Source organism: Macaca nemestrina, chromosome 6 (genome assembly GCF_043159975.1).
Source record: "Macaca nemestrina isolate mMacNem1 chromosome 6, mMacNem.hap1, whole genome shotgun sequence".
NCBI lineage: Eukaryota > Metazoa > Chordata > Mammalia > Primates > Cercopithecidae > Macaca > Macaca nemestrina.
In genome coordinates this window covers 33,859,235-33,886,320 of record NC_092130.1, presented here as the reverse complement: position 1 = coordinate 33,886,320, position 27,086 = coordinate 33,859,235, and the positions used below count along the sequence as shown (strand labels likewise).

At 38.3% G+C, this 27,086-nt stretch overlaps 2 protein-coding genes across 13 annotated transcripts in view; one reads left to right on the top strand and one right to left on the bottom strand.

The window, feature by feature from the left end:
* The window catches only part of LOC105466921 (transcription elongation regulator 1), a 64,063-nt gene extending 48,234 nt beyond the window's left edge, over positions 1–15,829 (top strand). For 4 of the 12 annotated variants that reach the window (XR_011624604.1, XR_011624603.1, XR_011624602.1 and 1 more), the window contains 8 exons: positions 2,898–3,048; positions 7,707–7,871; positions 8,164–8,346; positions 11,377–11,556; positions 12,226–12,309; positions 13,485–13,585; positions 14,395–14,488; positions 14,760–15,829. Coding sequence is in view for 8 of the 12 variants with exons in the window: in XM_011716141.3 (XP_011714443.2) it covers positions 2,898–3,048; positions 7,707–7,871; positions 8,164–8,346; positions 11,377–11,556; positions 12,226–12,309; positions 13,485–13,585; positions 14,760–14,961 (1,066 nt within the window). In the remaining 4 variants the exon portion in view is untranslated. Of the gene's footprint in view, positions 1–2,897; positions 3,049–7,706; positions 7,872–8,163; positions 8,347–11,376; positions 11,557–11,982; positions 12,129–12,225; positions 12,310–13,484; positions 13,586–14,394; positions 14,494–14,759 lie in introns of those variants that run through there. The other 8 variants (XM_011716141.3, XM_011716140.2, XM_011716139.3 and 5 more) reach the window with 4 other exon arrangements.
* Positions 15,830–17,452: 1,623 nt separating this feature from the next.
* On the bottom strand, positions 17,453–20,511 carry LOC105466920 (G protein-coupled receptor 151). The gene has a single exon (XM_011716136.3). The coding sequence runs from the start codon at positions 20,432–20,434 to the stop codon at positions 19,175–19,177; it is 1,260 nt and encodes a 419-aa protein (XP_011714438.1). The 5' UTR covers positions 20,435–20,511; the 3' UTR covers positions 17,453–19,174.
* Between the last annotated feature and the right edge of the window lie 6,575 nt (positions 20,512–27,086).

Here is a 27,086-nt window from a genome sequence, read left to right as displayed (position 1 = left end):
ATACAAAAAACTAGCCGGGCGAGGTGGCGGGCGCCTGTAGTCCCAGATACTCAGGAGGCTGAGGCCGGAGAATGGCGTGAACCCGGGAGGCGGAGCTTGCAGTGAGCTGAGATCCGGCCACTGCACTCCAGCCTGGGCTACAGAGCGAGACTCCGTCTCAAAAAAAAAAAAAAAAAAAAAAAAAAAAAAAAAAAAAATTATAAGAGTAAATTCTTGACTGGGCACAGTGGCTCACACCTGTAATCCCAGCACTTTGGGAGTCTGAGGTGGGCGGATCACAAGGTCAGGGGTTTGAGACCAGCCTGGCCAGTATGGTGAAACCCCATCTCTACTAAAAATACAAAAATTAGCCGGGCGTGGTGGTGGGCACCTGTAGTCCCAGCTACTTGGGAGGCTGAGGCAGAAGAATTGCTTGAACCTGGAGGCAGAGGTTGCAGTGAGCCAAGATCGTGCCACTTGTGAAAACTTCAAATATTTAAAATATATACCAAATATATGAAAGCTTTATGATGCCTTTTATTTATGGAGAAACTTCTTTTTTAAAACGTAAAAAAGGCTTTATTAGCCTTTTATTAGCCCTCATAAGCCTCATCCTTTTATTTAACCTGTTTGGAGTTTGCTGAGCTTTTTGAATTTTTAAATTGATGTTTTCCATCAAATTTGGGAAGTTTTTGGCTAGTACTTTTTCTGCCCTCCTTCATTCTTTCCTCTTTTGGGATTCTAATCACATATGTATTAGTGTTTGATATTATCTCACATGTCCCTGAGACTGTTTCCCCTACCTCAGTCTTTTTTCTGTTTCCTCTTTGGATTAGATAATTGTTAGTGATCTAACTTCATATAATTGACTCTTTATTCTATTGTCAACTCTGATGTTAATCCTATCCAGTTAATTTTTTTCATTAGTTTTAGGTTCTTTTTATTATTTTCTGCATCTGTGCTGAAACTCCTTATTCATTCATTTTTAGATCATGTTTTCAGTTCTTTGAACCTGTTTTTCTTTGATTCTTTCAGGGTAATAATAACAGTTTTGTTTATTTAGTTATTTTTTTTAAGAGGCAGAGTCTTGCTGTGTTGTTCAGGCTAGTATGCAGTGGCTCAGTCACAGCTCACTGTAGCCTCGGACTCCTGGGCTTAAGCAGTCATCCTGAGTAGCTGAGACTATATGCGTGTGCCACCATGCCCAACCAATTTTTAAATTTTTTGTAGGGACAGAGCCTCACTGTGGTGTTTTTTTGTTTTGTTTTGTTTTGTTTGAGACAGAGTCTTGCTCTGTCACCCAGGCTGGAGTGCAGTGGTGTGATCTCAGCTCACTGCAGCCTCTGCCTCCTAGGTTTTTCTCCTGCTTCAGCCTCCTGAGTAGCTGAGATTACAGGCGCCCACCATTACTCCCAGCTAATTTTTTTTGTATTTTTAGTAGAGACAGGGTTTCACCTTGTTGGCCATGCTGGTATTGGGACTCCTGACCTCAAGTGATCCACCTGCCTTGGCCTCCCAAAGTGGTGAGATTACAGCCATGAGCCACCATGCCTGGCCACGCTATGTTTTTTTATTTTGTTTTCTTGATAAAAGGCCTTGCTCTGTCATCCGGGCTGGAGTGCAGTGGCACGATCTCGGCTCACTGCAGCCTTTGACTCCCAGGTTCAAAAGATTATTTTGCCTCAGCTTCTCACGTAGCGGGGATTACAGGCATGAGCCACCATGCCCGGCCGGAGTCTCACTCTGTTGCCTAGGCTTGTCTGAAACTCCTGGCCTCAAATGATCCTCCTACCTTGCCCCCGCTGAAGTGCTGGGATTGCAAGCATGAGCCACTGCACCTGGCCAGTAATAGTTATTTTAAAGTTATTGTCTACTTATAGCAACATCTGGACATCTTGGGTTCAGTTTCTATTGACTTCAAAAAAATTTTTCTGTGGATCACATTTCTTTGTATATTTAGTGATTTTTGATTGAATATTGGACTTTGTGGCTAATATGTAGAGACCGTGGAGTCTGTTACCTTTCATTGAAAAGTGGATGTTTTTGTTTCAGTAGGCAGTTCATTTACTGGTTGCCACCTTTAGGCTTGACTTTATGTTAGTGTGAATCTCCGAAAGTGTAATATGTTTCTTTTAGCCTTCCAGCTCTGTTTTCCTTGTGGATCTTTTGTGGACTTTGTTGGCCTGTTCCTATTCTCCCTTTAATACTACTGACTCTGTCTATTATCTCTTCTATGTTCTTAATCCTGTAGTAGCCTGATGTAGAGAGTGATCTTTCCCTGCTGTTACACAGCTTGGCCTTAGCTGTGGACTCATGGGTAATCGCTAAGTCGGATTTTTCTTGGGTACCTTCTCTTTACAGATTCCTCTTCACCCAAGCTCTAATCTTTGCTTCCTCCAGTTCATTAAGCCTACGGTACTCTATTTGGACTTGAGCTCTCTCTGCACCTCATAAATTTCCCTTTCAGGCATTTCAGTCTTACTCTTTCTGTTGTCTACTCCTTGAAGTCAGTTGTCTCATATGCTTCTGTCCAGTTTTATAGTCGTGTATGGAAAGACAGCTAATCCAATAAAATTTTTTCTCTTATGGCTGGAGGCAGGACTCAGCTTCATCTTAGAGTAGAAATTGATGAGCTCTTGTCTCTTGAGGCATGCAAATTCTTTACTCTGTGATCTCTCTTTTTTTTTTTTATAATAAATATTCTAATTCTATGCTGATAGCATACAAATCCCTTAACCACATTTTTGCTCTTTACCTCTTTTTACTCCTTTCTGAAACCTAGTGTTCACTGTTAGGTAGATGTTGAGTCCCAGTGTCTCTTTGTCATATACTCTTGTTGGAAAAATGGTATCTTCTGCTATGCCTTTATACAAGCAGAAGTAACTGCCAAAGTTAGCACACTTGTAATTTTGTTACAGAGCAACTTTTAGTGAATTTGCAGCCAAGCATGCTAAAGATTCAAGATTCAAAGCAATTGAAAAGATGAAAGACCGAGAAGCCTTGTTTAATGAGTTTGTGGCCGCTGCTAGGAAGAAAGAGAAAGAAGATTCGAAGACCAGAGGTGAGAAGGTAAGATGGTTTTAGTTCCAGTGGTGTGATTGATGGGAGTGTGAATGGGAAAGGACTGTGCTGGTGTTAATGTGTCTAACCTTATCCATCAGCATAAATAATAGGACCTACATGGACTGTTCTTTTAGCTTTTATAATTATTTATGTATGTATGTATTCTATCACTTTACTTACGTAATGCTTATTTTAGTAGCTTCACTAAACTATATACTTTTGCTTTAAATTATATTAATATTAAGATGCCTGGTAAACTCAGAACGGGTTGTTAGGACTGCCTGCTTGGTGGTGCCTTCTAAGATTTCAGGATTCTTTATAGGTGGTAATATTTGAATTTCAAAGAGCTTCTTTATCTTTTTTGCCCTCTAAAAGACAGCATTTTAGTGACTTTCTAATCTTTCAGTAAACATATCTTACATATAAATTACTGCTTATCAGAATTAAAGGTCAGCTATTAAAGATGAATGAATTCCAAATGTCATTTGATAGCAACGTCAGGAGTGGAGAGGAGCTTACCACTGGGGAGGCAAAGTAGTAGAGAGATGACCCCAGTGGTGTGTGAACCATCAAAACATGCAGCCACTCTCCTTAGTGTCCCGGTATGCTTTGTGAATGTAGAAAAATAACCTCTGGAGCCTAATCATTCTTGACATTTACAATTACCTCTTATTCTAGAAAGTTATAATATTACAAGTTCTATTAAGGAATGTTGTTTGAAAGTAATGCTACTCCTGGGAAGAAGTCTCTTTGATTCAAAATAGTAACAGTATTAGCTAAAACAGCTTTTATCAGAAATATCTGAAACTTCCTAATTATCCAACTTATTTGGCTTCCAAGTGAGTTTTCCAGAATTGTTTCACTGTTTACTTAAAAAATGATTATGCTTCTCAGAGGAAATGTGTAAAATCAAATTCTACTACATAATTTTATATGTTGAATTAGAGTCATGTTAATGAATTATTTGCTACTTTTGACTTTTAGAATAACCTATTTAAGAAAACCAAGTAAATAAGTGATTGTTTGATTTTGTATGATTGCTTTTATACAAATTAAATGTATTTATCTTTGCATTTGTAACTGATTTTCTTTTTCTAAACACTTTTTTTTATAACTATTTTATGTATTCTGTTTTATAACAAGTGGATAGACTTTACAGTTTTGTGCTGTGCGGCCTGTCAATCAGTTCAGTGACAGCTGTCAATCACTGACACGCAAAGTGTTATGGGATTCCCTAGTGAGGAAAGAATTGGTATCTCTGTGTGGTGACTTTAGCCTCCCGCAGTTCCGGTACTTTACATTTTTTTAGTCTTTTTTCCTTATGAAGTGATGAGAATTGTGCCCAGAATGTGTTAATTTAAAAAAAGAAATTAAATAGATATGACATCTAAATTAAATAAATCTAATATTTAATATATTCAGCTTTATTTTATTTTGACTATAAAAATCTTAATTCTCTAAATTACAGGTTTGGCTTTATACCATTACTAGATTAAAGAAAAAAAGGCAGGAAATTGCTAAAGTGAAGCTTTCTCAGCCAATTTAAAGAATGCAAAATCAATGACTAACTAGGCCATCAAAGCAGAAATCTTTAAAGTAAGGGTTTAAATATAGTGGATTTTATATTCACATTTTGAGCACATTTGGTTTATGGGGTTTTATCATTTTTCTTTCATGACTTCCACTGTATTGTTTATACTGTTCTTAAGTATATTGTGTATACTTAAAAAAAACATCACATTGGAACTTTGTAATTAGATAGCAAGAGCAGTACCAGTAGCATGGTATTAGAATTTATTTCCTTGTTCTTGTAATTCTCCAGCTGGTCTTTGTAGCATTATGATAGTTAGAATACTGAAGGTTTAAAACTAATTTTAAAACCAGTTTTGAAAACCTGTGAAGAACATTGACTTCTGGTGAAATTCTTGTTTTTCTTAAGTAACGTTTTCAAGGTAAAGTCATTCTCACAGTAAGAGCATCATTTTCATGTAGTTTTAACTACTAGATTTCCATTTTATTAAAAAATGCCTTTAAAAGTCTAATTATCAGCCAGGCGTGGTGATTCATGCCTGTAATCCCAGCACTCTGGGAGGCCGAGGCAGGAGGATTGCTTGAGACCACCCTAGACAATATAGCAAGACCCCCATCTCTACAACAAAACAAAAAAATAGCTGGTAGTAGTGATGTGCTTCTGTAGTTCCAGTTACTCTGGAATCTAAAGTGGGGGAATCGCTTGAAGCCAAACGGTCAAGGCTGCAGTGAGTTTTGATGGTTCCACTGCACTCCAGCCTGGACAACAGAGTGGGATTTAAAAAAAAAAATTATTTTGTTTGCCAAAGTAGCTATTCTTAAGCTATTTTATTGTAATATTATAACCAATTTTTATAGAATTGTGGTTCAAATACTTTACCTTTTATATAGCACATTTGAGGTTGTACGTAATTGGAGTTAATCCACTGTTACGAAATTGACATATTTTTCTCTTCCCTCTCTTTTAAATTTCCTGTGAATAAATTATTTTCATTATAGTAAGGAATGGGGAGAATAATAAGGCCTTGAATTGCAGCTAATGGTAAATGACATTTTTTGACATTTATGCAGCTGTCAGGCAATTGTTCTCATACTGATAGCCTTAGTAAGCCATTTATAACCTGTCATGGTAATGTCCACAATGAAAGGAAGTTAAAGTTTAATTTTATTTAAAGTTCACTTGTTTATACATCACACATTTAAAAACCTATATGATAATCCTTACTTTATAGGTTTCATGTCTAACATATGAAAATTGTTTTAAGCTAATACAAATTCCTGTGGCTTAGAAAGATTCCTATTTGATATAACTTGCATGTTTTATTTAACATAAATTTTGTAAATTTTGCCTTCCAGTTGTCAAATGCATCTAGGAATTTGGTATTCATCATGTCAGATAAAAAATAGACAAGATGAACAGAAAAATTTAAGTTACATCACTACATCAGGTGGTTTCTTAATCACTGTCTGGAAATACTGGGTTTATGAGTATTTCTTACTAGTTCAAAGTGAAAGGCCAAGTTTAGTAGTGGAGAAATCCACAGCTGATTAACTCTTGTCTTTAGAAACATTTCAGATGCAGATATTCTCTTTCTTAAAACCTTAAAAGTATTTTCCAGAAAGGACATCAACGTCACTTTTTTTTTTTTTTTTTTTTTTTTTTTTTTTTTTTTTGAGATGGAGTTTCACTCTTGTTGCCCAGGCTGGAATGCAGTGGTGTAGTCTCGGCTTACTGCAACCTCTGCCTCCCGGGTTCAGGCGATTCTCCTGCCTCAGCCTCCCGAGTAGCTGGGATTACAGGCACCTGCCACCACACCCAGCTAACTTGTAATTTTAGTAGAGACGGGGTTTCACCATGTTTTTCAGGCTGGTTTCCAACTCGTGACCTCAGGTGATCCACCCACCTCACCCTCCCAAAGTGCTGGGATTACAGGCATGAGCCACCGTGCCTGGCCTCAGTCTCACTTTTAATCCTCCAGTAGGAGAAATGAAGTTGTAAGGGGAAATGATAGTGTTAGACTAGGCAGAAGGAATGATTCATGTATTTTTGTGCACACACATTTTAAATCCTGATTCCCCTGATCAGGTGGGAAGGTCCATATTCAATTCCTACTGGAAGGGAGGGGTTCTTAATATGGTCAGAATCCTTTGTTGAAATGACCTTGGTTATCTTGGGTATCTTCTGTGGTAGAAGTACAAAGTAGTATACGTGGGATTAAATTTTAAAACAATTAGGCCCTCAGACGTACATAAAAATAACTATCTCATTTACTCCTTTCCTTACCTATTTAAATAAATAAGAAATACAGTTTTGGAGAGGGGTTTTAAGTAGTTGTATATGTTGATACTGAAGGATTAATGTTTAATACCTTTGATATAATGTTATTAACTTGGTATTTCAGTTGAGTATAATACTGGATAAACACTTACATTCTGAGTTTATAATGGTATAGGCATACATGTTTAATGCTAAAAAGTATAGATCTGAATGCAATTTTTTAGTAATGGTTAATTATGAACATAGAAATTCTATAACTTTCTCACATATCAAGGTGTACAACTGCCTTTTTTCACCAAAATACAAATTTTTACCCCATTTTGATTTTAGACATTTGACAGTGTAAGTTTGTAATGACTTGCAGTGATTTTTAAATGTCTTATTAATTTCAATGCCCAAAATTTTTATCCATATAGTTTTTTAAATAAATCATTTTTACCATGTTGATATTAAAGTATTATCAGCTCATAAGCCTGACTCTTAGCTAAAAATAAATGCAGCTCGATGTAAATTTATATTCCCTATGAATACATGGCAGTTCTGAGATCTGAAGTTATCAACAATCTGAAAAAGCCTTTTTCTATATTTGAATAATTTCTTTATAAAGTATTATTTATCTTGAATTTGGCAAATTTTAGATGAAAGCTTATATGCTTGTTGATGTTTACATTTCTAGTAAAAGAACACTTCTGATCTTTTACTGTAATTCATTCTACTCTAAATGCCTGTATTTTAAAAGCTATTCTCATATTTAAGGTAAGTGAATTTTTTTTCTAGTTGTAAATATTTAAGATATGATGAATTTCTCATGGTACATTATTTTCCCTCCCATCCCACTACCTGTTTCAAAATACAGATTAAATCGGATTTCTTTGAACTATTATCTAATCATCACTTGGACAGTCAGTCTCGATGGAGCAAAGTAAAAGACAAAGTAGAAAGTGATCCACGTTACAAAGCAGTAGATAGTTCATCAATGAGAGAAGATCTTTTCAAACAGTACATTGAAAAAATAGCCAAGGTAACTGTTGTGTTTACTTGTATTGCTTTCATTGAATAATACAATTCTAACTTGTGTTTAAGGGTATATGTTGTTGGGGATTTTTCTATTGGGGGTTTGGAATTTTTCTTGTTAGTATTCTTAACATGAGAGTCTAGTCGATTTGGAGACGAGAGTGTTTAAACACACAGTGTTTAGGTATATTCTGGGCAAAAACTAGATTTGGAATTTTTTATTTGGCAAGCTGGTTATTCTGTAAAAACATACTTTGATCGAGTTGGTAAGAAGGATAATGTAATTTTTACTTTTACAGAATTTAGACTCAGAAAAAGAAAAGGAGCTTGAAAGGCAAGCCCGCATTGAGGCAAGCCTTCGAGAACGAGAAAGGGAGGTTCAAAAGGCTCGTTCAGAACAAACAAAAGAAATAGATCGAGAGAGAGAGCAGCACAAACGAGAAGAAGCTATCCAGAATTTCAAAGCTCTTCTGTCTGATATGGTATATGTTAATATTTTACTTTTTTTCTCTAACATACTGGATATTGGAAATTTATTATATTACTGTTATGAATATTTTAATGTTACTCAATTCTGAGGGAGATAATTTGCTAAATTATAAAGCATTTAAAAATTGAATACTTGGTATTAGTACTGTTACTATAGGAAAAAACCCTAGTTATTTAACAAATTCAGAAGTTAGGCATTTTGCACATATGGAAAGTCATAATCATTTAGTCTCACAACTTTATTATTTATCATTCTTGATGAAAGTCGACATACCACACACTTACCTGCCATAGTAAGAAACAAAATGTGCTGAACACAATTTAACCTTCTTGTTGATGATTTAGGGCCATCATTGTGATGATCAGTTATACTTGTAGATGGTATGACATTGAGGACTGGAGGTGTAACTGACCCCAGGAGATACCCTGAAACTTTGTTGTAAATCTTTCTCCCTTACCCCTCCGGGTTGTTGAGGTATGTAGGGTTTTTTGTCCCTACAGTGAATGCCCCCAGACTACTGTCCTACTTGCTAATATTTTTTGGAGTTGGGGGTGGCTTCTCTTTGTCACATCTCTCCTATGCTATTTCTTTTCTCTTTTTCAGTGGAACTTTTTACTCTTGTCACTTCTGATTTCTTCCCTTGCATCTGTTTCTTACTCTACCCAGAGGTATCCAATCTTTTGGCTTCCCTGGGCCACATTGGAAGAAGGAGAATTGTCTTGGGCCACACATAAAGTTCACTAACATGGCTGAGCACGGTGGCTCACGCCTGTAATCCCAGCACTTTGAGAGGCTAAGGCGGGCAGATCACTTGGGGTCAGGAGTTCAAGACTAGGCTGGCCAACATGGCGAAACCCCGTCTCTAGTAAAAATACAAAAATTAGCCGGGTGTGGTGGTGCGTGCCTGTAGTCCCAGCTACGTGGGAGGCTGAGGCAGGGGCATCACTTGAACCTGGGAGACGGAGGCTGCAGTGAGCCGAGATTGTGCCACTGCACTCCAGCCTGGTGACAGAGTGAGACTCCGTCTCAAAAAGAAAAATGTACGTTAACACTAATGATAGCTGATGAGCTAAAAAACAAACAAACAAACAAAACATCTCATAATGTTTTAAGAAAGTTTATGAATTTGTGTTGGGGCACATTCAGAGCCATCCTGGGCTGCATGTAGACTGTGGGCCACGGGTTGGACAACCTTGTCCTACACCCTAGACAATTACAGTAGTTTCCTAATTTCTGTCCCTACCTCTAACATTCCCTCAAATTTATCTGTTCTATTGCAGTCACAGAAATCTTCATAAAAAACGAATCTAATTTTGTCACTCTCCTGGTTACTTGCAGGGGATGAAGGTTCTCTGTACTCCCAGCAGTTTCCTGCAGGTCACATTCAGCCTCCTTAGCATAATATAAAAGATAGTTCATTTCTTACCTCCCACCTTCATATTTCCTAAACACCTTTGCTTTCTTCACTTGCTCCTTGAACTGTAGCCTTGCTGAACATGCTTAATGAACCATACCATCCTTCCATTGCTCATGGCAGTCCCTCTACCTGAAATGATTTGGAAGTGTTCCTGTTGCAGTGACACACTTTCTCGTTCTTCAAGGGTACACTCAAATATCTCTCCTGTGAGGCTACTCCTGACCTATCTAGGCAGATTCGATCTCACTGTTCCTTAGACCACCCTTCTGCTCAGCATATGACTCTGCAGCACTTATTACCTGTACTTGCAGTTATTTGTTTACATGTTTATCCTTTTTGGTTTTTTTGTTTGTTTGTTTGTTTGTTTTGAGATGGAGTCTCTGTCACCCAGCTGGAGTGCAGTGGCATGATCTTGGCTCACTGCAACGTCTGCCTCCTGGGTTCAAGTGATTCTCTTGCCGCAGTCTCCTGAGTAGGTGGGACTACAGGCACGCGCCACCACACCCAGCTAATTTTTGTATTTTTAGTAGAAATGGGGTTTAGCCATGTTGGCCAGGCTGGTCTCAAACTCCTGACCTCAGGTGATCCACCCGCCTCCCAAAGTGCTGGGATTACAGGCGTGAGCCACCGCGCCTGGCCTTTTTATCTTTGTTTTTCTTCAAGTGAGGTCTTTGAAAGAAGGGATAGCGTCTTACTTATTTTGTAATCTTACTGTGAAGCATGGTATTTATCTGACTTGTATTTAGATGCTTGGTAAGTGTTGGTTAAATAAATGTTTTTATCTTTTTCTTTTCTTACCTTTCTGTCATTTTAGTCTGTGTTTCTTCACATTGGCAGTAGTGTGGCTTAACTTTTAATGCCATTACCACCAATGAAGCATATCTTTTTGCTGGTTGGTGAGCCAGCGTGACCTGTTATGCCTTCTATTATGCTGTCTTCTTTTTAAAAATTGTTTTGAGAAATCATAATTGTATATACTTACGGGGTACAGTTGCTGTTTCCATATAGGTAGATAATGTGGAATGATTAAACCAAAGCTGTTTAACATATTCATCACTTTGTTTGCTTGTAATTTTTTGTGGTGAGACATTTGGAATTTGCTGTCAGTTATTTTGAATATAGAATACATTATTGACTTTAGTTAACCCTGGTGTACAGTAGATCTCAAAACTTATTCCTGCTGTCTCTCTGAAACTTCCTTATCTTTGACAAGTAACTCCTCATTCTCTCCCTCGTCCTGTCTCCTGCCCCCTAGACTTTGGTGACCGTCTATCTACTCTCTATTTCTATGAGTTCAACTTTTTCGGATTCCACAAATGTGAGACTATGCAGTATTTGTGTTTCTGTGCTTGGCTTATTTCACTTATATTCTCCTCTAGGTTTGTCCATGCCACAGATGAATAGAATTTTCCTCTTTTTTTTAAGGCTGAGTAGTACTCCATTGTGTATATTTATTACATTTTCTTTATCCATTTATCTGTTGATAGACACTTAGGTTGATTCCGTATCTTGGCTATTGTGAATAATGCTGCAGTGGACATGGAAGTGCAAATAGACATTCAGATAAGTCTCTTTGGTGATATATATATAATTTTTTCTCTTCAGGTACGTTCTTCAGATGTGTCATGGTCTGATACTCGTAGGACCCTCCGAAAAGATCACCGCTGGGAATCTGGATCCTTATTGGAAAGAGAGGAGAAAGAGAAACTTTTTAATGAACACATTGAAGCACTTACCAAAAAAAAGAGGGAGCACTTTAGGCAACTTCTGGATGAAACTTCTGCGGTAAGAGTCTCTTATTTTTCTCATTTTAATCTGGATGAATCTTTGTTAGTAATTTCTTAAAGCAAAGCATTGATATGATTTTTAGTGTCATGGTCTTTAGATTCATTACTGGAATTCGTTATATGACAATTCTCTGATTTAAAAAAATTATGGTATTCTTAATTATTTAGAAATTCCTATTCTTTCTAGTTTTCACATTCATAACTGCTCCTATAGTAATTCAAAATGTCCTTAGCTGTGTGGTCAGTGATCCCTCCTGATAATAGATTTAGCAAATTTCTTCTTTTGATCCATTTTCAATTTGGTACTGTGGCCTCTTGTTCGGCAGTTTGTACGCTTTGTTATCCAGGTTTTGTTCCTTTTTATCTGCTCTCTTTTTGGTGATGGTTTCTTCAGAAGTTACGATGTTTGCCCATGTAAATACAGGGTTTGCAGGTGATTGTCTTAGGCCACCTTGAAAGTATGGCCATGAAAATAACTCTTGTGGCAAGCCAACAAAAAGAAATTGCATTAACGCTGCTTCCCTGTCCCTAACTAGTCCAGTTACGCTTGGGCATTACAAGAGATCGCAGGTCAGTGTGTAATATTATGTACCATATGTGCTGCAGTTTGACCCCCTAAGTAAAAGTGAGTTGTATTTATGTTTTTTATTCACATGTCTTTTCAAAGATTACCTTAACATCCACGTGGAAAGAAGTAAAAAAAATCATTAAGGAAGATCCTCGGTGTATTAAGTTCTCCTCCAGTGACAGGGTAAGAGGATTTTGTGTCAAGATTTACTATCAATTTATAAATACTTAAATATGAAGTTGATTGTTTTAAGTGAATTACTTTTAAGTGTATGAGAAATGAATCTGATTTTTAAGTTCATGTTTTGTTTCTTGCATGATAAATTAGCAAGAGAGCACAATAGAAAGTTTAACATTTTAATGCTTGGGGTGAAGCTTGTATTTTAGGATCTTAGAGGTTTAATGAAGCTGCAGTTTTATTTTAGTCAGGTACCACTAGACAGACATATTTAGATTTAGGCTGGCAATTGGTACCAAACTATGAAAGCACTTGACTCTTAAGCCTGACTAACAGAACCCTGTAACGAGATCGCTAGTTCTCATATGCTTCAAGGTCTGAAACAGTGAATGATGTTAAGAAAAGTGTTGTTTACTATAGTTCATTTTATCCCTAGGCCTTTTATTTGTTTTCTTTTACGTCATTCCCCTTTCCTGGTTGGTTTCTCTAGGTCTGGGCATCTTTTATAAAAACTCATAAATCTAATCTTCTTCCCCCTCAAAGTCTAATGGATTGTAGATGTTTGGACCATAAAATATGCATGACTGGGAAAGAGGGGTAGACCCAGTCTCAGTTTCCAACTTTTCTGACTGTTTAGAATTGATAATAAAGTATTTTTTAAGTCCAAAGAGTTTATTCATCTTATGACTTTTGGCTTGCCAGAAAGCTAAATGCTCAGTACTGTGTAAGTTAAGTTTTGAGTGTTAACCTACAGTTGCTGTATCCACAAATTACTGTTTTTGTTCTTGAAGTTAAAAATACAGTGTGCAGGAAGTGAACACTTAATCCTTAATATCCTTATTTTTAAGTGTCCACTTCATGAGGTTATTATGAAGATTGAAGTAGATGATCCTCATAAAATGCTCAGCAGTGTAGCGCATAGGAAGTTCTCAAGTTTCAGCCTCTACTAATTTATGATTCCTCATTCTTTCTATATGCCACAATAATGAGCATTGCAGATTATGTGATTTAATGAATTTTATATATGAACAAAATGTACCCTGTTGCCTTTCTCTTTTGAAATTTGAATTTTATTATGTGACTTAAACATTACTGTTTAATAAATAATTGATGTTTATTTTGGAATTAGTGGGCTTTATTTCCATAATCTTAACTTTTTTTTTTTTTTTTTTTTTTAACAGAAAAAACAAAGAGAATTTGAAGAATATATCAGAGACAAATATATCACAGCCAAAGCTGACTTCAGGACGCTTTTGAAAGAGACCAAATTTATAACATATAGGTGTGTGCAATGAAATGTTTCATATTGGCAGTCATTCTCTTTACTAGTCTTTACTCTAATGGTCAGAGCATTCTTTGCATTCACACACATTATTAATTTTTAGGGATAAGAAGATGCCAACTTCTGTCCAAAGTCAAATACAGCCCATATCTACCATACTTTTTTTTTTTTTTAAAGAAAGGGCCCAGATGTCAATTCTTATTTTGTGTTACCCACCCATCCAGTTTTTAATACATACCTTTTTTTTTTTTTTTTTTTTTACTTCACTGCTTTTTTTAGGAATACCCTCAACTACATAAGAATTGTATTTCATGAAAAGTCTTTTAAAATAATCTTTCACTATCAGTTCTTTGCCTCCTCTGAAGACTATTCAGTGTGGTTAGATCATTCTAAAGCATGAAATCATCTATGTAAGCTCAGCATAAACATTTTTTTTTCCCCTCAAAGGAAAGCATTTTGCTGGGTACATTTAAATGCAAATTGTAAATTATGAAATTAGAGCCTATAAAAAAGATTTCTCTGTAGCAAACCCACCCCTAACAATTTATCATCAGGAAAACAATTTTGCATTGCTTAACCAGTCAGTATGCAGGAAACCATTTTTGTTTCATGCTCCAGCTTTTCTTCTTTAAGAGAGAAATTTGAAACATCTTAATAAAGGGTATGTGCACGGGAGGCTAGATAGTGCTGAGGGTGTGGTTTTTAGATATTTTGTCATTTGGATTTTTTGGTCAGGATCCTTAATGTTTTGCATCAGCTTGGGCTTTTAAATTAGATGTGAAGTAAGACTTCTTTCTACATTTTTATAGTTAATTTAGTGAAAGATGTGAAAGTGAAAGCTTGTGAAAGATGCTGGGATTGGCAGCCCCGCAGACTGAAGTCCTCTGTTCATCCACAGAACAGGTACAGCACGGGCAAGATTTACCCACCCACCCTCAGCCCTGATCTGGAGGGACCACCACTAGGGGTGGGAGGGTAATTCAGCTTCTGAGGCCCTTTCACTCCTTGGAGTCTTTGCTGAGGCGACTTACAAAGGTGACCACTGCAGTGAAATTTTTCTTAAAAAAAAAAAAAGTGGAAACACAATTAGGAACTAGATGGACATTTCCAGCTCATTTCTGAAAGACCTGTGAACAGCTGTCAGTAATTCTTGGACTTCTTTTTCTTATTTCAGATCCAAAAAATTAATCCAAGAATCTGATCAGCACCTGAAAGATGTAGAAAAAATTTTACAGAATGACAAACGGTATTTAGTACTGGACTGTGTGCCAGAGGAGAGGCGTAAACTGATTGTGGCATATGTTGATGACCTGGATCGCCGGGGTCCACCCCCACCACCTACAGCATCAGAGCCCACGAGACGATCAACAAAATAATTCTAAATACTCTTCCACAGGGGTATCTATTCAAAATGCTTGCATGAGCCAATTTTCAGGTTTTTACATATATGTGCATTAGTCAACCTATTGCAAAACCATCTGACAAACAGAAGGAGAAGCATTTGTGAACAGTTTCTGAACAGAACACTTTGGAAATATTTATGCTTTTCTTTGTGTGGCATGACTGACATACATACTCAAATATAGGCTGTCTCTAGTAAATCTTAAAATCTTGAAGCTAAAATTCATCCTTTTATGAGGTGTGGAAGTCAGTGACTTGGTGACGTTCTTCCTAGCAGTGTTAATACATGCAAGAAGTAAGAGCATTTGTGGCTTGAACTTGCCAGATGCAAATACTACAGACTCCAAGAAAACCTGAGTTGGGGTTTGTTTTGTTTTGATTTTTTTTTTTTTTTTAAAGCGGGTAAAAGAGAAGACACTGAAAATTGAATTCTTATCTTCCAGAGGCTACGATTATTATAATGGACAATACTTTTACCTTTGTCTCTAAAGATCAGATTAGTTTTATTTGTTCACTTACGTGCTTTGATTATCCCCTCTGAATTATAGACCAAGTCTTGTTGTTTAGCCTAAGAGAAGATTTATGTAGTAATTTCTTCTCAGGTATGGAACCACGGTCATAACTAACATGTTGGCCAGAATAGAACCACTGGTTAAACATATTTTATTCACCATTAAGTGATCTTTATCAATATTCTGGATTAGACAACAAATTACCTTTCTGGGTGTTTCTTGTAAACTATACTCCTGTTTGAATGTTAAACTTTGTTGCTAAAGTTTAATTTTAAGATGTTTGAATGTTCAGTTTATGTATTTGAACTACAATAAACCAACCCTTTTTATATATCTGTATTGTATATGATTATTGTTACTTAATTTTTAAGAGCTTATTTTAACCTGATTTTTAAAAAAGCAGCAAATAGAATTTCGCACAAAGTAAGTTGACTCTAAATCTTAAGTATTACCTAGTTTTTAAAGGTTTGAATATAATTAGTATTTGCAGTATGAAAAGGAAAGAATTTGTAGAGAATCATTTTGGTGCTCAAGTCTTTTTAGCAGTGCCTTATTGCCTCAAAGCAAGAAGATGCTGGGGTTTTTTTTGTTTTTGTCCTTTGTACTGTATGATGGTTTGCACCTTTTTGGCATTCTTTCAACATGTGTGCGTCACACCATGAATCGGTTCCAAATTGATATATCTAGCTTTACCTCCCGAGTTGAAAACAAATCTTTTTATTTTATCCCCTCATAGATTGCTCGCTTCAGAGTGCCACATAAATAAATGTTTAAGAAAATATATATATTAATAGAATAATTTATTTTCCATTATCTTTTACCCACTATGATTGTAACAAATCCTAGAAAGAAGGAATACCAACAGATCTGTGTTTGTATGTTGTGTGTATAGTCACAGACACACGCATTCACATTCATGTTATATAGTTCTTAGCTTAAATCTATTAAGTGTCATAGAAATTTTGTGAACTCTGTATGTAGGAACCTGGCATTGATCAGACTAAGGTCTTCAGCTATAAAGTTGATAAACAGGATATGTTTTTTCTTTTAATTCGTACAAAGGATCTCACTGTCTCCCAGGCTGGAGTGTAGTGGTGCCATCATAGCTCACTGTAATGTTGAACTCCTGGTTTCAGTGATCCTTCTGAGTAGCTGAGACTGCAGGAATGCATTACCGCATTACCATGTCTGGCTTTTTTTTTTTTTTTTTTAGAAATGGTTTCATTCTGTTGCCCAGGCAGGTCTCAAACTCCCGGCCTCAAGCCATTCTCCCACCTCAGCCACCCAAAGTGCTAGGATTACAGGTGTCAACCACCACACCTGGCCTTGTTTTGTTTCCTTTTTTCTCTTTCTTTGAAGTTCATTTTATAAGTTCATTGAGTGATTTTTAAGTACTCTGAGGAATGAAACTGAAGTGCTTGCCAAGAGGAGCACAACTATAATGTAGTATGTAGAAATATGACTGTCTCACAAGGGTAAAGTTTCCAGAATGCCTTATTTTGTTATTCTGAATTCCACATAGTATTGTTTGTCCACTTACTACATTGTTTCTCATAGTAGAGAAGTGAGAAGAAAACAGTTTGGTGATATCTGTTCTAATTTCCTACTTTTATCTTAAAAGTATCCGGGATTGAGCAGATAAGACACAAATCAAACTTCTCTAAGCAGATTTTTTAAGGGATCAAGTCAGGACTTACTTTGTGTATCAGGTTCTTAATGAAAGGTTCATTGTGATTACTCTTTGTTCCAGTGTCTGCATCTTGATTTGGTGCTTGTTAGCAAACTCTGAAAATAAGTTCACTCTGAGACATGTTCCAGTGTTAAGGTCAAATGGCCCCATAAAGCTCCATTGTTCCTAATAATGATTTTGGAATGATAATTCAAGACAAAGACAGCTTTAAATCTCCAGAAACAATCTGAAGTAAAACGTAATTATTTTTATTTCTTTACAAGTTTAAAGTGTCAAACCCTGGAAGCTTACATCCTAAGTTTACTACATATAATGAACATAAAAACTATTAATTCAAATAATCACATACAATGATAATCCTTTCTGTAACTACCATATCACAAAACAATATTTTGGATTCTTGGGTTAAATTTTACTGTATTTGAATACATGAGCTTTACATAAAATTTGTAATGAAGGAAGTAAAAAGAATATAGCCCTACCTCCTGTGTTAAAAAGCAAACTATGACCACTTATGAAAAAGCAAAGAATCCGGAAACCCATACACAACATAAAAAACAACATCTTTTTTTTTTCCATAACATAATTCTTTATATTTCAGATTCTGCATTGCTTCGTTTGCCCTAAAGGCATTTTTCTGTTCTGAGGGAACCTTTCAGTGAAAATACCCGAGTTCTATAACAAAGTAATCAAGCATCATGGACGAATATCATTATACTTAAAAGGGGAAGAAATGTATCATAATCATGTTTTACTGGGTGTGTTTTACCTTGCCATAAAATGAATGGTTATTGCCTATTACTCAAATTTTACCATATGTCTGGGTACACAGTTTTACTGCTTTTCTTTCTGCATTGCCCTTATGCTTTTTATTTTGTATTCTTAACCAAATTCTGTCTTGTGTTTGTTGGATTTTCTCTTTTTAACATCAATCTCTTTCTTAGGTTGCTCGATTATTTTTATAACTTAGAAATCCTATAGTATTTTAAAAGTTGAGTAGGGTTCAAGTTCAGCGTTATGGGTGAGGGTAAGTTTAGTACCATTAACAAGAAAGATCACCATCTCCATCTTCTATTTATATTTGAGGAGTAATCTATACCTATATCATTAACCATGGTTTATCTTGGGAGAAAGGAGATATTAAGAGGAACACATTTCTGCTTATAGAAAAATAACTGTCCCACATTCTGGAAGTGAAGAGAGGGCATTTTTAAAGTACTTTTTCCCCCCATATCAGACTATTGAAAGTCATTGGAAAGCTGCTAAAATTCTCAGAAACTGAAGACTCATTCAGGTAGCTTTAAAAAGTTCACTGAAGCAGGCTTTAGTATAAGTTGGAATTTATTTAAACTTAGCCAGAACCAGCCATGGGTTGAAATTAGTCCAGAATTGGAATCAGGTGCTGTTTCTTTTTCTTTGACCTTCAGTCATGAACATGATGATACGGACTTTTCATCAAGTAAATTAACATTTATTAAGTAAATGAAGATAACTAAAATTTATCATTAATGTGTTAAAAATCTCAAGTGAAAGTAGATTTTGAGCTTTGGTTATGTGAAATACAATTTGGTAGGTAAAATTAGGACTAGCAGGTCCAGGATGAAACTGAAGGTAGAGGGGCTCAGCTTTGACAGAACCTCTACTCCAGGCTCCAGCCGGTCCACTACAGGGCTGGTCCTAGGGGGTACCCAGTGAAACCATTGTGAACAAATGACAGAATAGCCGGGCTATCTAATCACTTTGACAGCAACATCTTTAAACAATTAAATTGTCTGGGAAGCCAGGTTCTAATTCTGAAACATAATTATCTATTCTAACATGGTTCTCTACTTACCACATTGCACATTTGGAAAGTGTAGATTGTGAAATATTTTTGTAATTCCTAATGGTAATAATTGTATTACAGTTTGTAAAGTCAGCAATATTGATAAGCAGCAGTACAAGTAAATACAATAATCACAATTTGTTTTGCTTTGAAACTTAAATCTATTTAACACCTTCCCCTGTCTCTTGATCTTCATGTTCCCAGGGGATAGGGTCATTGTCCTGTACAGAAGGGACTGTGTCCCTCTCATGCCAAAACTGCTCTACATCAGGAAGGACGGGAATCTCTGCCTTCTCAGTTTTCCCTTTGCCAGAGGAAGGAGAGCTGGGTTTCTCTCTTTCTGGTATGGATGCTGGGGATTCTGGAGATGGAACCTTGTCAGGAAGACCCTCTGAGTTGCCAGCTGGTATGTCCTGCGACTCTGAGATAGCTGGAGGTTTTTTGGTTATCATCCATTTCCATACACCTTTCAAGCCTTCCCTGAACTCCTCTGACATCACAAGAAAAATAAGAGGATTTGCTGAAGAGATGGAAAACATCAGGACTTGAGACAGGGCTATGAACCCTTGTGGTGGGGCCGGGCCTGCAGCCTTCAGATGCCATACCCACAGCCAAGCTACCCACTCGGGGAGCCACAGGAGAGCAGAGGTGATGGCGATGCTCAGCAGCATCACTGTGACTTGCTTTGAGCGTATCTGGTTTCTAAGATTTTGAGTCTTAGTTCCTCGTTTTTTACATTGGTCATAAGCTCTCCAGAAATAAAAGCTTGCAAAAAGTAATGGAAGGCCAAATGCCAGGAGTGGGTAGAGCTTACCAAACATTGACATAAACTCTTCAGCCACAGCTGGTACATCCACGAGGCACATTTCCACACCTTCATGATGCCTGATGGTGCTAAAGAACCATTCTGGCAGGGGTAACAGGCTGGCCACAGTCCAGATGGCCACCAGCACGGACCAGATGGTGTAGTTATGGATACTCACTTGCTTGGCCGGGTCACTTGCATACATGAAGCATATTTTGGCCACCACCACGATTGTCAGGCTCTTGGCTGCCATGCATGTGTGGATAAACCAGTCAGAGGACTTGCAGACAAACCAGCCTAGATCCCAAACACTTCTGGAGTATGCTGTAGCTCGGACAGGTGCAGAAAACAGCAGGAGAGAGAGATCAGCCAGGCTGAGATTCAGAATCAGGGAGTGGATCATGGATGGCTTTCCTTTCCAAGCATTGTGAAGGAGGATGCCAATCACACACAGGTTTCCCACGAAGCCCACCAGGCAGACAGCCACCAAGAGAGCCGGGATGATGGTTCTCCAGTCCTGGGAATCAGAGGGCATGTACCCTCCGGCAAAGTGGAGATGAGCAAAGGACACATTCATGCTGCTGGAGTTAGAGTCTGCAAAGGCAGCTGCCAGCATCACTCTTCACAGCTTCTTACAGAAGTTAGCTTCTTATTTAGGTTTGTCTTCCTGCCTGGGCTCTTTTGCATAGGAAATAAGTACTGCGTCGTCAGTGTCAAATGACACCTCTGGATCCTCCCCTTGCTTATTTCCTGAGAGCAGAATGTGGAAGGAGGCTGGCTGTTAAGCTCTTCTCTGCTGCATACAATATACTTGTGACTGTACTGACTGTCAGATAGCAGGACCACATGGCTGCTGCTCATTAGCAAGTCTAATACCAAATCGTCAGCCCTGTGGAGTAATACAAATATACCCATAAATGATGAATGAAGAGAACATACATGTAAGTGGCGTATGTTCCTTGGGGGTCACTAGAGCCAGTGAAGGCAATTATTTTCAACCAGCTGTTCCTAAAATCTTGACTGCAGTCTGTAATTTAGTGAACACTACATCTGAACCAAGTTCTTTGAACTTCACCTGATGGCCTGATCCAGTGGGTCTGGAGTAGGACCCACGAAATCATTTCTAACAAGTTCCCATGAGACTCTGATGCTGCAGGGTGGGAGACCACACTTTGAGAACCAGTGTTTTAAACAGAACTAAAGCTTCCCCCACCCACTCTGCAGAGATGAGCTTCCTCTTCTTTTCCCCAACCCTTACAACCACCTCAGTCCCATCAACAGCTGGCTGAGATCAAACACAGCTGGATAATGAAAACAAGTTAGAAGTCCTATTAAAAAAAATCTAATTATGGATGACTCTCAGTTTATTATGAGTTTTTAGAGGTAATTTTAGAGCTCCAAATTAGAACTGCTTTACATACTAATAAGACTTTTCAACAAGTGATGGTGATGAAGGCAACTGCATGATGAATTAAGCTGCTTTTCAGAGAGCATTCCTAGAGGATTTACCATGACAAGAGAAATGAAAGAAAAATCAACAATATCTATGTGGAAGGCATTTAAGATTTTTTTAAAAATTATATTTTAAAGTTGGTAAAAATAATTTTGGGCTGGGCACACTGGCTCATGCCTGTAATCCCAGAATTTGGGGAGGTGGAGGCGGGAGGATTGCTTAAGGCCAGAAGTTCAAGACCAGACTGAGCAACAAAGTGAGACCCCTGCCCCCACCTCTAAGAAACAAATAAACCAGGCATGATGGCGTACACACTCTATCTAGAGACAGAGTGATCCTCTGTCTCTAGAAATAAAAAATTCTCAGATAAGATGATTTGGTAGAACTAGCCTTGAAATTTTAAAATAAGCAATGGATACTCTGGGGGGATTAGAGGAGCTCGAAATGTTCAGAGAACGGTGTTTGGGGGTTGATATGAAGATACATGCTACACTGAGTGTGGCTAGTCAGAAAAGCTAAACATGATATACAGGAGAGTATGCTGCTGCACTCAGACCTCTGGATTCTGGTACTGTGCTTTCATCAATTTTTCCCAACTAAGGAAGGGTCTAACGTTTTAAAATTCTTCAGTGTCCTAGAACTCAATAAATAAGTGCTGATCAGTATAGCTATTGGGACAGTGGTCAGTGGTGCTGGATTTCTTTGTTCAAATTTCTATTTCCGTTTGCTTTCCTTCCTTTTACCTCTGGGAAGTAGTTGTTCCTATAGAACAGTAAATTGGGGCAACACTTTATTCCAGCAAGGCACAGTAACTCCCAGTAACTATTTAAGGATGAAATATCCTTAAGTCTCAACAAGCATCACTTTCGGATGTGAAGAGGCCCACACTGTCTTACAGGGAAGAAAATGGGGGAGGGAGCAGAGTAACGTTTTGCAGATTAAAGACTATGAGGAAGGTAGTTCCACTTGATGTATGTGGAAGAGATTCATTCAGAACCAAGAAACAAATATACTACTTCACATTGTGGCTTATATATTCAAGATGATGATATTCAAGGCTCCCGAAGCTGTATAAGACAAAAAGCTAAATGGGTTCAAGCCACCTTTAATACCATGGAAATTTGATTCTTAATAGACAATTGAGGGAAACTAAAGACTGTCATGTGGCACTTCCCAAATCTATTGGTACTGACTCAGGGAAGCATCTCCTGGTGCTCCAGCTAGAGACAAACTGGACTGAATGAGAATGAACTTTCTCCACTCTTTTGGGGGAAATTTATTTTAACTTTTTATTTAAAAATAATTGCTGCTGGGCACGGTGGCTCACACGTGTAATCCCAGCACTTTGGAAAGCCAAGGCGGGTGGATCACCTGAGGTCAGGAGTTCGAGACCAGCCTGGCCAACATAGTGAAGCCCCGTCTCTACTAAAAAATACAAAAATTAGCCAGGTGCGGTGGTGCACATGTCTGTAGTCTCAGCTACTTGGGAGGCTGAGGCGGGAGAATCACTTGAACCTGGGAGGCGGAGGTTGCAGTGAGCCAAGATGGTCCCACTGCATTCCAGCCTGGGTGACAGACAGAGACTCTGTCTCAAAAAATAGAAAAATAATAATTGCAAATGTATAGAAAAAAATGCAAGAAGAGCACAAAGAATTGCCCTATATACTTCATCTGAGTTCACCGATTAATTATTTATTGAGACAGAGTCTTACTTTGTTGCCCAGGCTGGAGTGCAGTAGCGCAATCTTGGCTCACTGCAGCCTTTGCCTCATGGATTCAAGCGATCCTCCTGCCTCAGCCCCCTTAGTAGCTGGGACTAGAAGTGTGCAACACACCATGCCTGGCTATTTTTTTTTTTTTTTTTTTTGTATTTTTAGTAGAGACAGGGTTTCATCATGTTGGCCAGGCTGGTCTCAAATTCCTGACCTCAAGTGATCTGCCTGCCTCAGACTACCAAAGTGCTGGGATTACAGGCATGAGCCACTGCACCGGCCCAGGTTCACCAATTATTAATATTTTGCCACATTTGCTTTTTTTCCCCTCTCTCTTTGTATATACACATATAAATGTACATACACACATATATAAATATGTATTATAATTTTCTGAATGATTTGAGAATTACAAATAAGTTTTCTTCCTAGATTATCATTAACCACAATAATCAAAGTGAGATTATGTGCTTGTAGCAAAAAGGAATTCTCGCCCTCGGCAATCCTCATTACTCCATTTGTCTTAGTCCACCAGGATGCTATAACAAAATCCTATAAACTGGTGGCTTAAACAACAGAAGCTTATTTCTCACAGTTCTGGAGCCTGGGAAGTCCAAGATCAAGGCATTGGCAGATTTGTTGTCTGCTACTTCCTGGTTCATAGATGGCCATGTTTTCCTTGTGTCTTTACAGGGTAGAAGGGGTGGAGGGGTGTTCTCTTGCGTTTCTTTTATAAAAGCACTAGTCCTAATTAATGAGCGCTCTGTCCTTATGACCTAATTACCTGCCAAGGGTCCCACCTCCTGATACCATCACCCTTGGGCTGAAAATTTCAACATGTGATTTTGGAGGGCATATAAAGATTCAGACCATACTATTCAAGTTTCACATTTTACTTTGAATATTAGCACTTGTACATCTGAGTATCTGATGGATGTTATATGTAGCTTGTATCTACATTTTCTGCATTTTAAAATTATTTCTATATAAAGGATAAATGTAACTAGCAAACATAAAAGAAGTCTTTATTTGCATTATAAGTGGAAGTTATTTGAATCTTTGTTTATAGCATATCCACTTAAAATAGAGAATTCAGTTGGAGGTGTGGTGAACATTTGTCAGGTTTTCTTATTTTTATTTATTTTGGGGAAGTGCCTAGTATCTGAACCTCTCCTGTTGGATAGAAGGGATTCTAAGGAGAAATGATATGGATGGGGTGGATAGAGCAGAACAATTAAAAACAATTGAGAGTATTTGAAATGGAAACTGGAAACAACCTCATCCCCCCAAAATGCTGGAAACAACCCAAATGTTTATCAGCTGGTGAATGGATAAACAAGTGGCTACCTTCATACCATGGAATGTTATTCAGCAATAAAAAGGAATGATAAATTCTACAATATGGATTAACAAAGGCACTATGCTAAATAAAAACACCCAGACAAAAACAACAACAACAACAACAACAACAACAACAACAACAACAAAATACGGTAAGATTCCATTAACAGGAAATGTCCAGAAAAGGCAAATCTATAAAAACAGGAAGTAGAATAGTGGTTCCCTGGGTCCCGAGGTTGGAAAGGGGAGTGACTGCAAATTGGAACAGAGGATATGTTTGGGGTGATGAAAATGTATGATTGCATTTTATGGTATGCAAATTATACCTCAATAAAGCTGTTTCCAAGAAAGGAGTTATTTGGGATGGAGAAAAGGTAAAGAGCAGATTTCCCTGCTCTTGAAATGCTGAGTAGCCTCCAGCCGAATGGATATTCTATTCTGAGACTTTTTAATTTATTTTTATTTTTTCTGAGGGCTTTGTTGCCCAGGCTGGAGGGCAGTGGCACGATCTCAGCTCACTGCAACCTCAGCCTCTTGAGTAGCTGGGTCTACAGGTGCCCGCCACTATGCCTGGGTATTTTTTTTTTTTGTATTTTTAATAGAGATGGGGTTTCACCATGTTAACCAGGCTGGTCTCAAACTCTGGCCAAAAGCAATCTGCCCACCTCGGCCTCCCAAAGTGCTGGGATTACAGGTATGAGCTACAGCAGCCTATTCTGACTGATTAAAAAAAATAGTTTATGAAGAAAGAGACTGTGGTCTAGAGGGACCAAGTGAAAGGACAGTGCTGGGTGAGAAAGGGTACGAGGGGAGCAGGAGAAAGGGAGACTCAGAATGTTGAGACACAAAATTTGCTGGGTCCCTCTGATGCCTAGTGTCCCTGGCTTGAAATGGTCTTTCAGACGAGCCTTCTCTAATTCCACACTTAAGCTAAGGCTGTAGCCACAAAGCAGCTGCCAACCCTAAATGTCCCAGCTGTGTCCCTTTCCTGACACACATACCACTCATAGTGATGTTGCCAGGAGGTAGGCTTTGGATATTGAGAAGTAGTCATCAAACAACTGAACATCTGAGCTGTAGGCATACACACACACACACACACACACACACACACAATTCTGCTTTATATGCAAGTTACAGGGCACCTCAGCCAGCTTGATCTTCAAAAGAACCCAGAAAAAGCAAGTTTGTGACCAGACTTTTAAGTGGCTTCTGGTCAAAGCAGGGCTAAGACTGACCTCTTACTAGGGCTGGGCAAAGTTTACCCTGTAACTTATTTCCAGAGAAGGGGTAATAACAATGGCAGTCATTTACTGAGTGAGTCATAAGCTCCACCTTCTGAGCTGAGCATTCCAGGCACTTGGACCTTCATGACAACTCCTGGAGATGCGTACGACGACCCTTATTTACAGATGATGACATGGGAGCATAGAGAAATGCAGTATCTTGCCTGTGGGTCTGTAGATCACACAGGTAGTAGATGATAGAGTTGGGATGGAAACTTCTGGAAGTCTCACCCCAGAGCTGTTCTCCCAGGGGTTTCCATCCCAACTCTGTCATTTACTACCTGTGTGATCTCTTCCATGATCCTGCCGCACCAAAGCAGCTGTGGGCAGTACTGTTCTTTAAGAAGTGCAGTTCTCACGTTAGTATAGTTTAGTTCAACAAGCATTTATTGAGCCTTTGACACTGAGAATATAAAGTGTATGTACCTCCTTTCTTAACGTGAATGCTTCCTGAGCTATTTTCTCTGTGCCAGGCACGATGCTAGACTCTGGGAGCCCAGGATCATAAAGGGTCCCTTTATTTGAGGAGCTACAATCTAGTAGGAGAGATGAATAAACAAATAAGACATTTCAATGACAGTTAAATTTTCATTGAAGAGTACTGGCTGCTGTGGATGCCTGGAAGAGGGATGCCTGGTCTAAACCAGGAGCTGGGTCTGGTGGGAGGGTCAGGCAAGGGCTCCCTGTTAGAAAAGATACCTAAGCTGAGACCTTAGTCATGCACCCACTTACTCATCTCTGCGAGAGCCTTTTGAAGCTTATTGTTGTGTACTCAGTACCCCTGTATTAGACGCACCAGAAAACAGCTATTGCTTATCAGAGAAGTTAGCGTTGTTTATTTCAGGGCTTTGAGAGTTAACATCTTTTTCTACCCGTAAGTTTTCAGGCTCTGAACATGGCAGGTGAAGCGCCTGGTGAAATAGAGTGGATTCAGCTGAGCTTCACCAACCAGCTGCAGTTGGCTAGCAGGCCTAAGTGTTTGAAGAGCGTACCTCAGTTCCCTCTGTGGACGCTGCACGAGTGAGCCCTCAACTTTGCAGTTCTGCACCAGTTTTACTCCTACATGCAATGTTGAAAAGGCCATAATATACAGTTAGTGTTTCTTTCTTTTCAGACTGCTTTGCTTTGCTGAGCCTTCCTTTCTCTAGTCCCCAGGTTGTGCTCCTTTTCGGACTACAGTTATTTTGTTTTTGTGGAGTATCTTTGGCTGTGGGACCTTCCTGAGTGACATGTCCAGGATTTAGTGTCTGGTGTCCTGCAGTGCCGTTCCAGAATACAGGTGCAAGCCAAGTGATATTCATCTCTAAGGTAAGCGTCTGCATAGGTATGGCTGGGTCTGAGTGGCTACTGCTACAAGAGACCCCCTTCCTACTTTTGCTGTTGGTTATGTAGCCCTGAAGTCCTGCTGTAGGAAAGATGACGGAAGAAGATTGATTGTGCTGTTAGTTACACGGTGGTCAAGTCTGGAGATGTAGA

Excerpts from the sequence above, each read along its gene's own strand:
- LOC105466920 (XM_011716136.3), bottom strand. The coding sequence starts at position 20,434 with ATGCTGGCAGCTGCCTTTGCAGACTCTAACTCCAGCAGCATGAATGTG.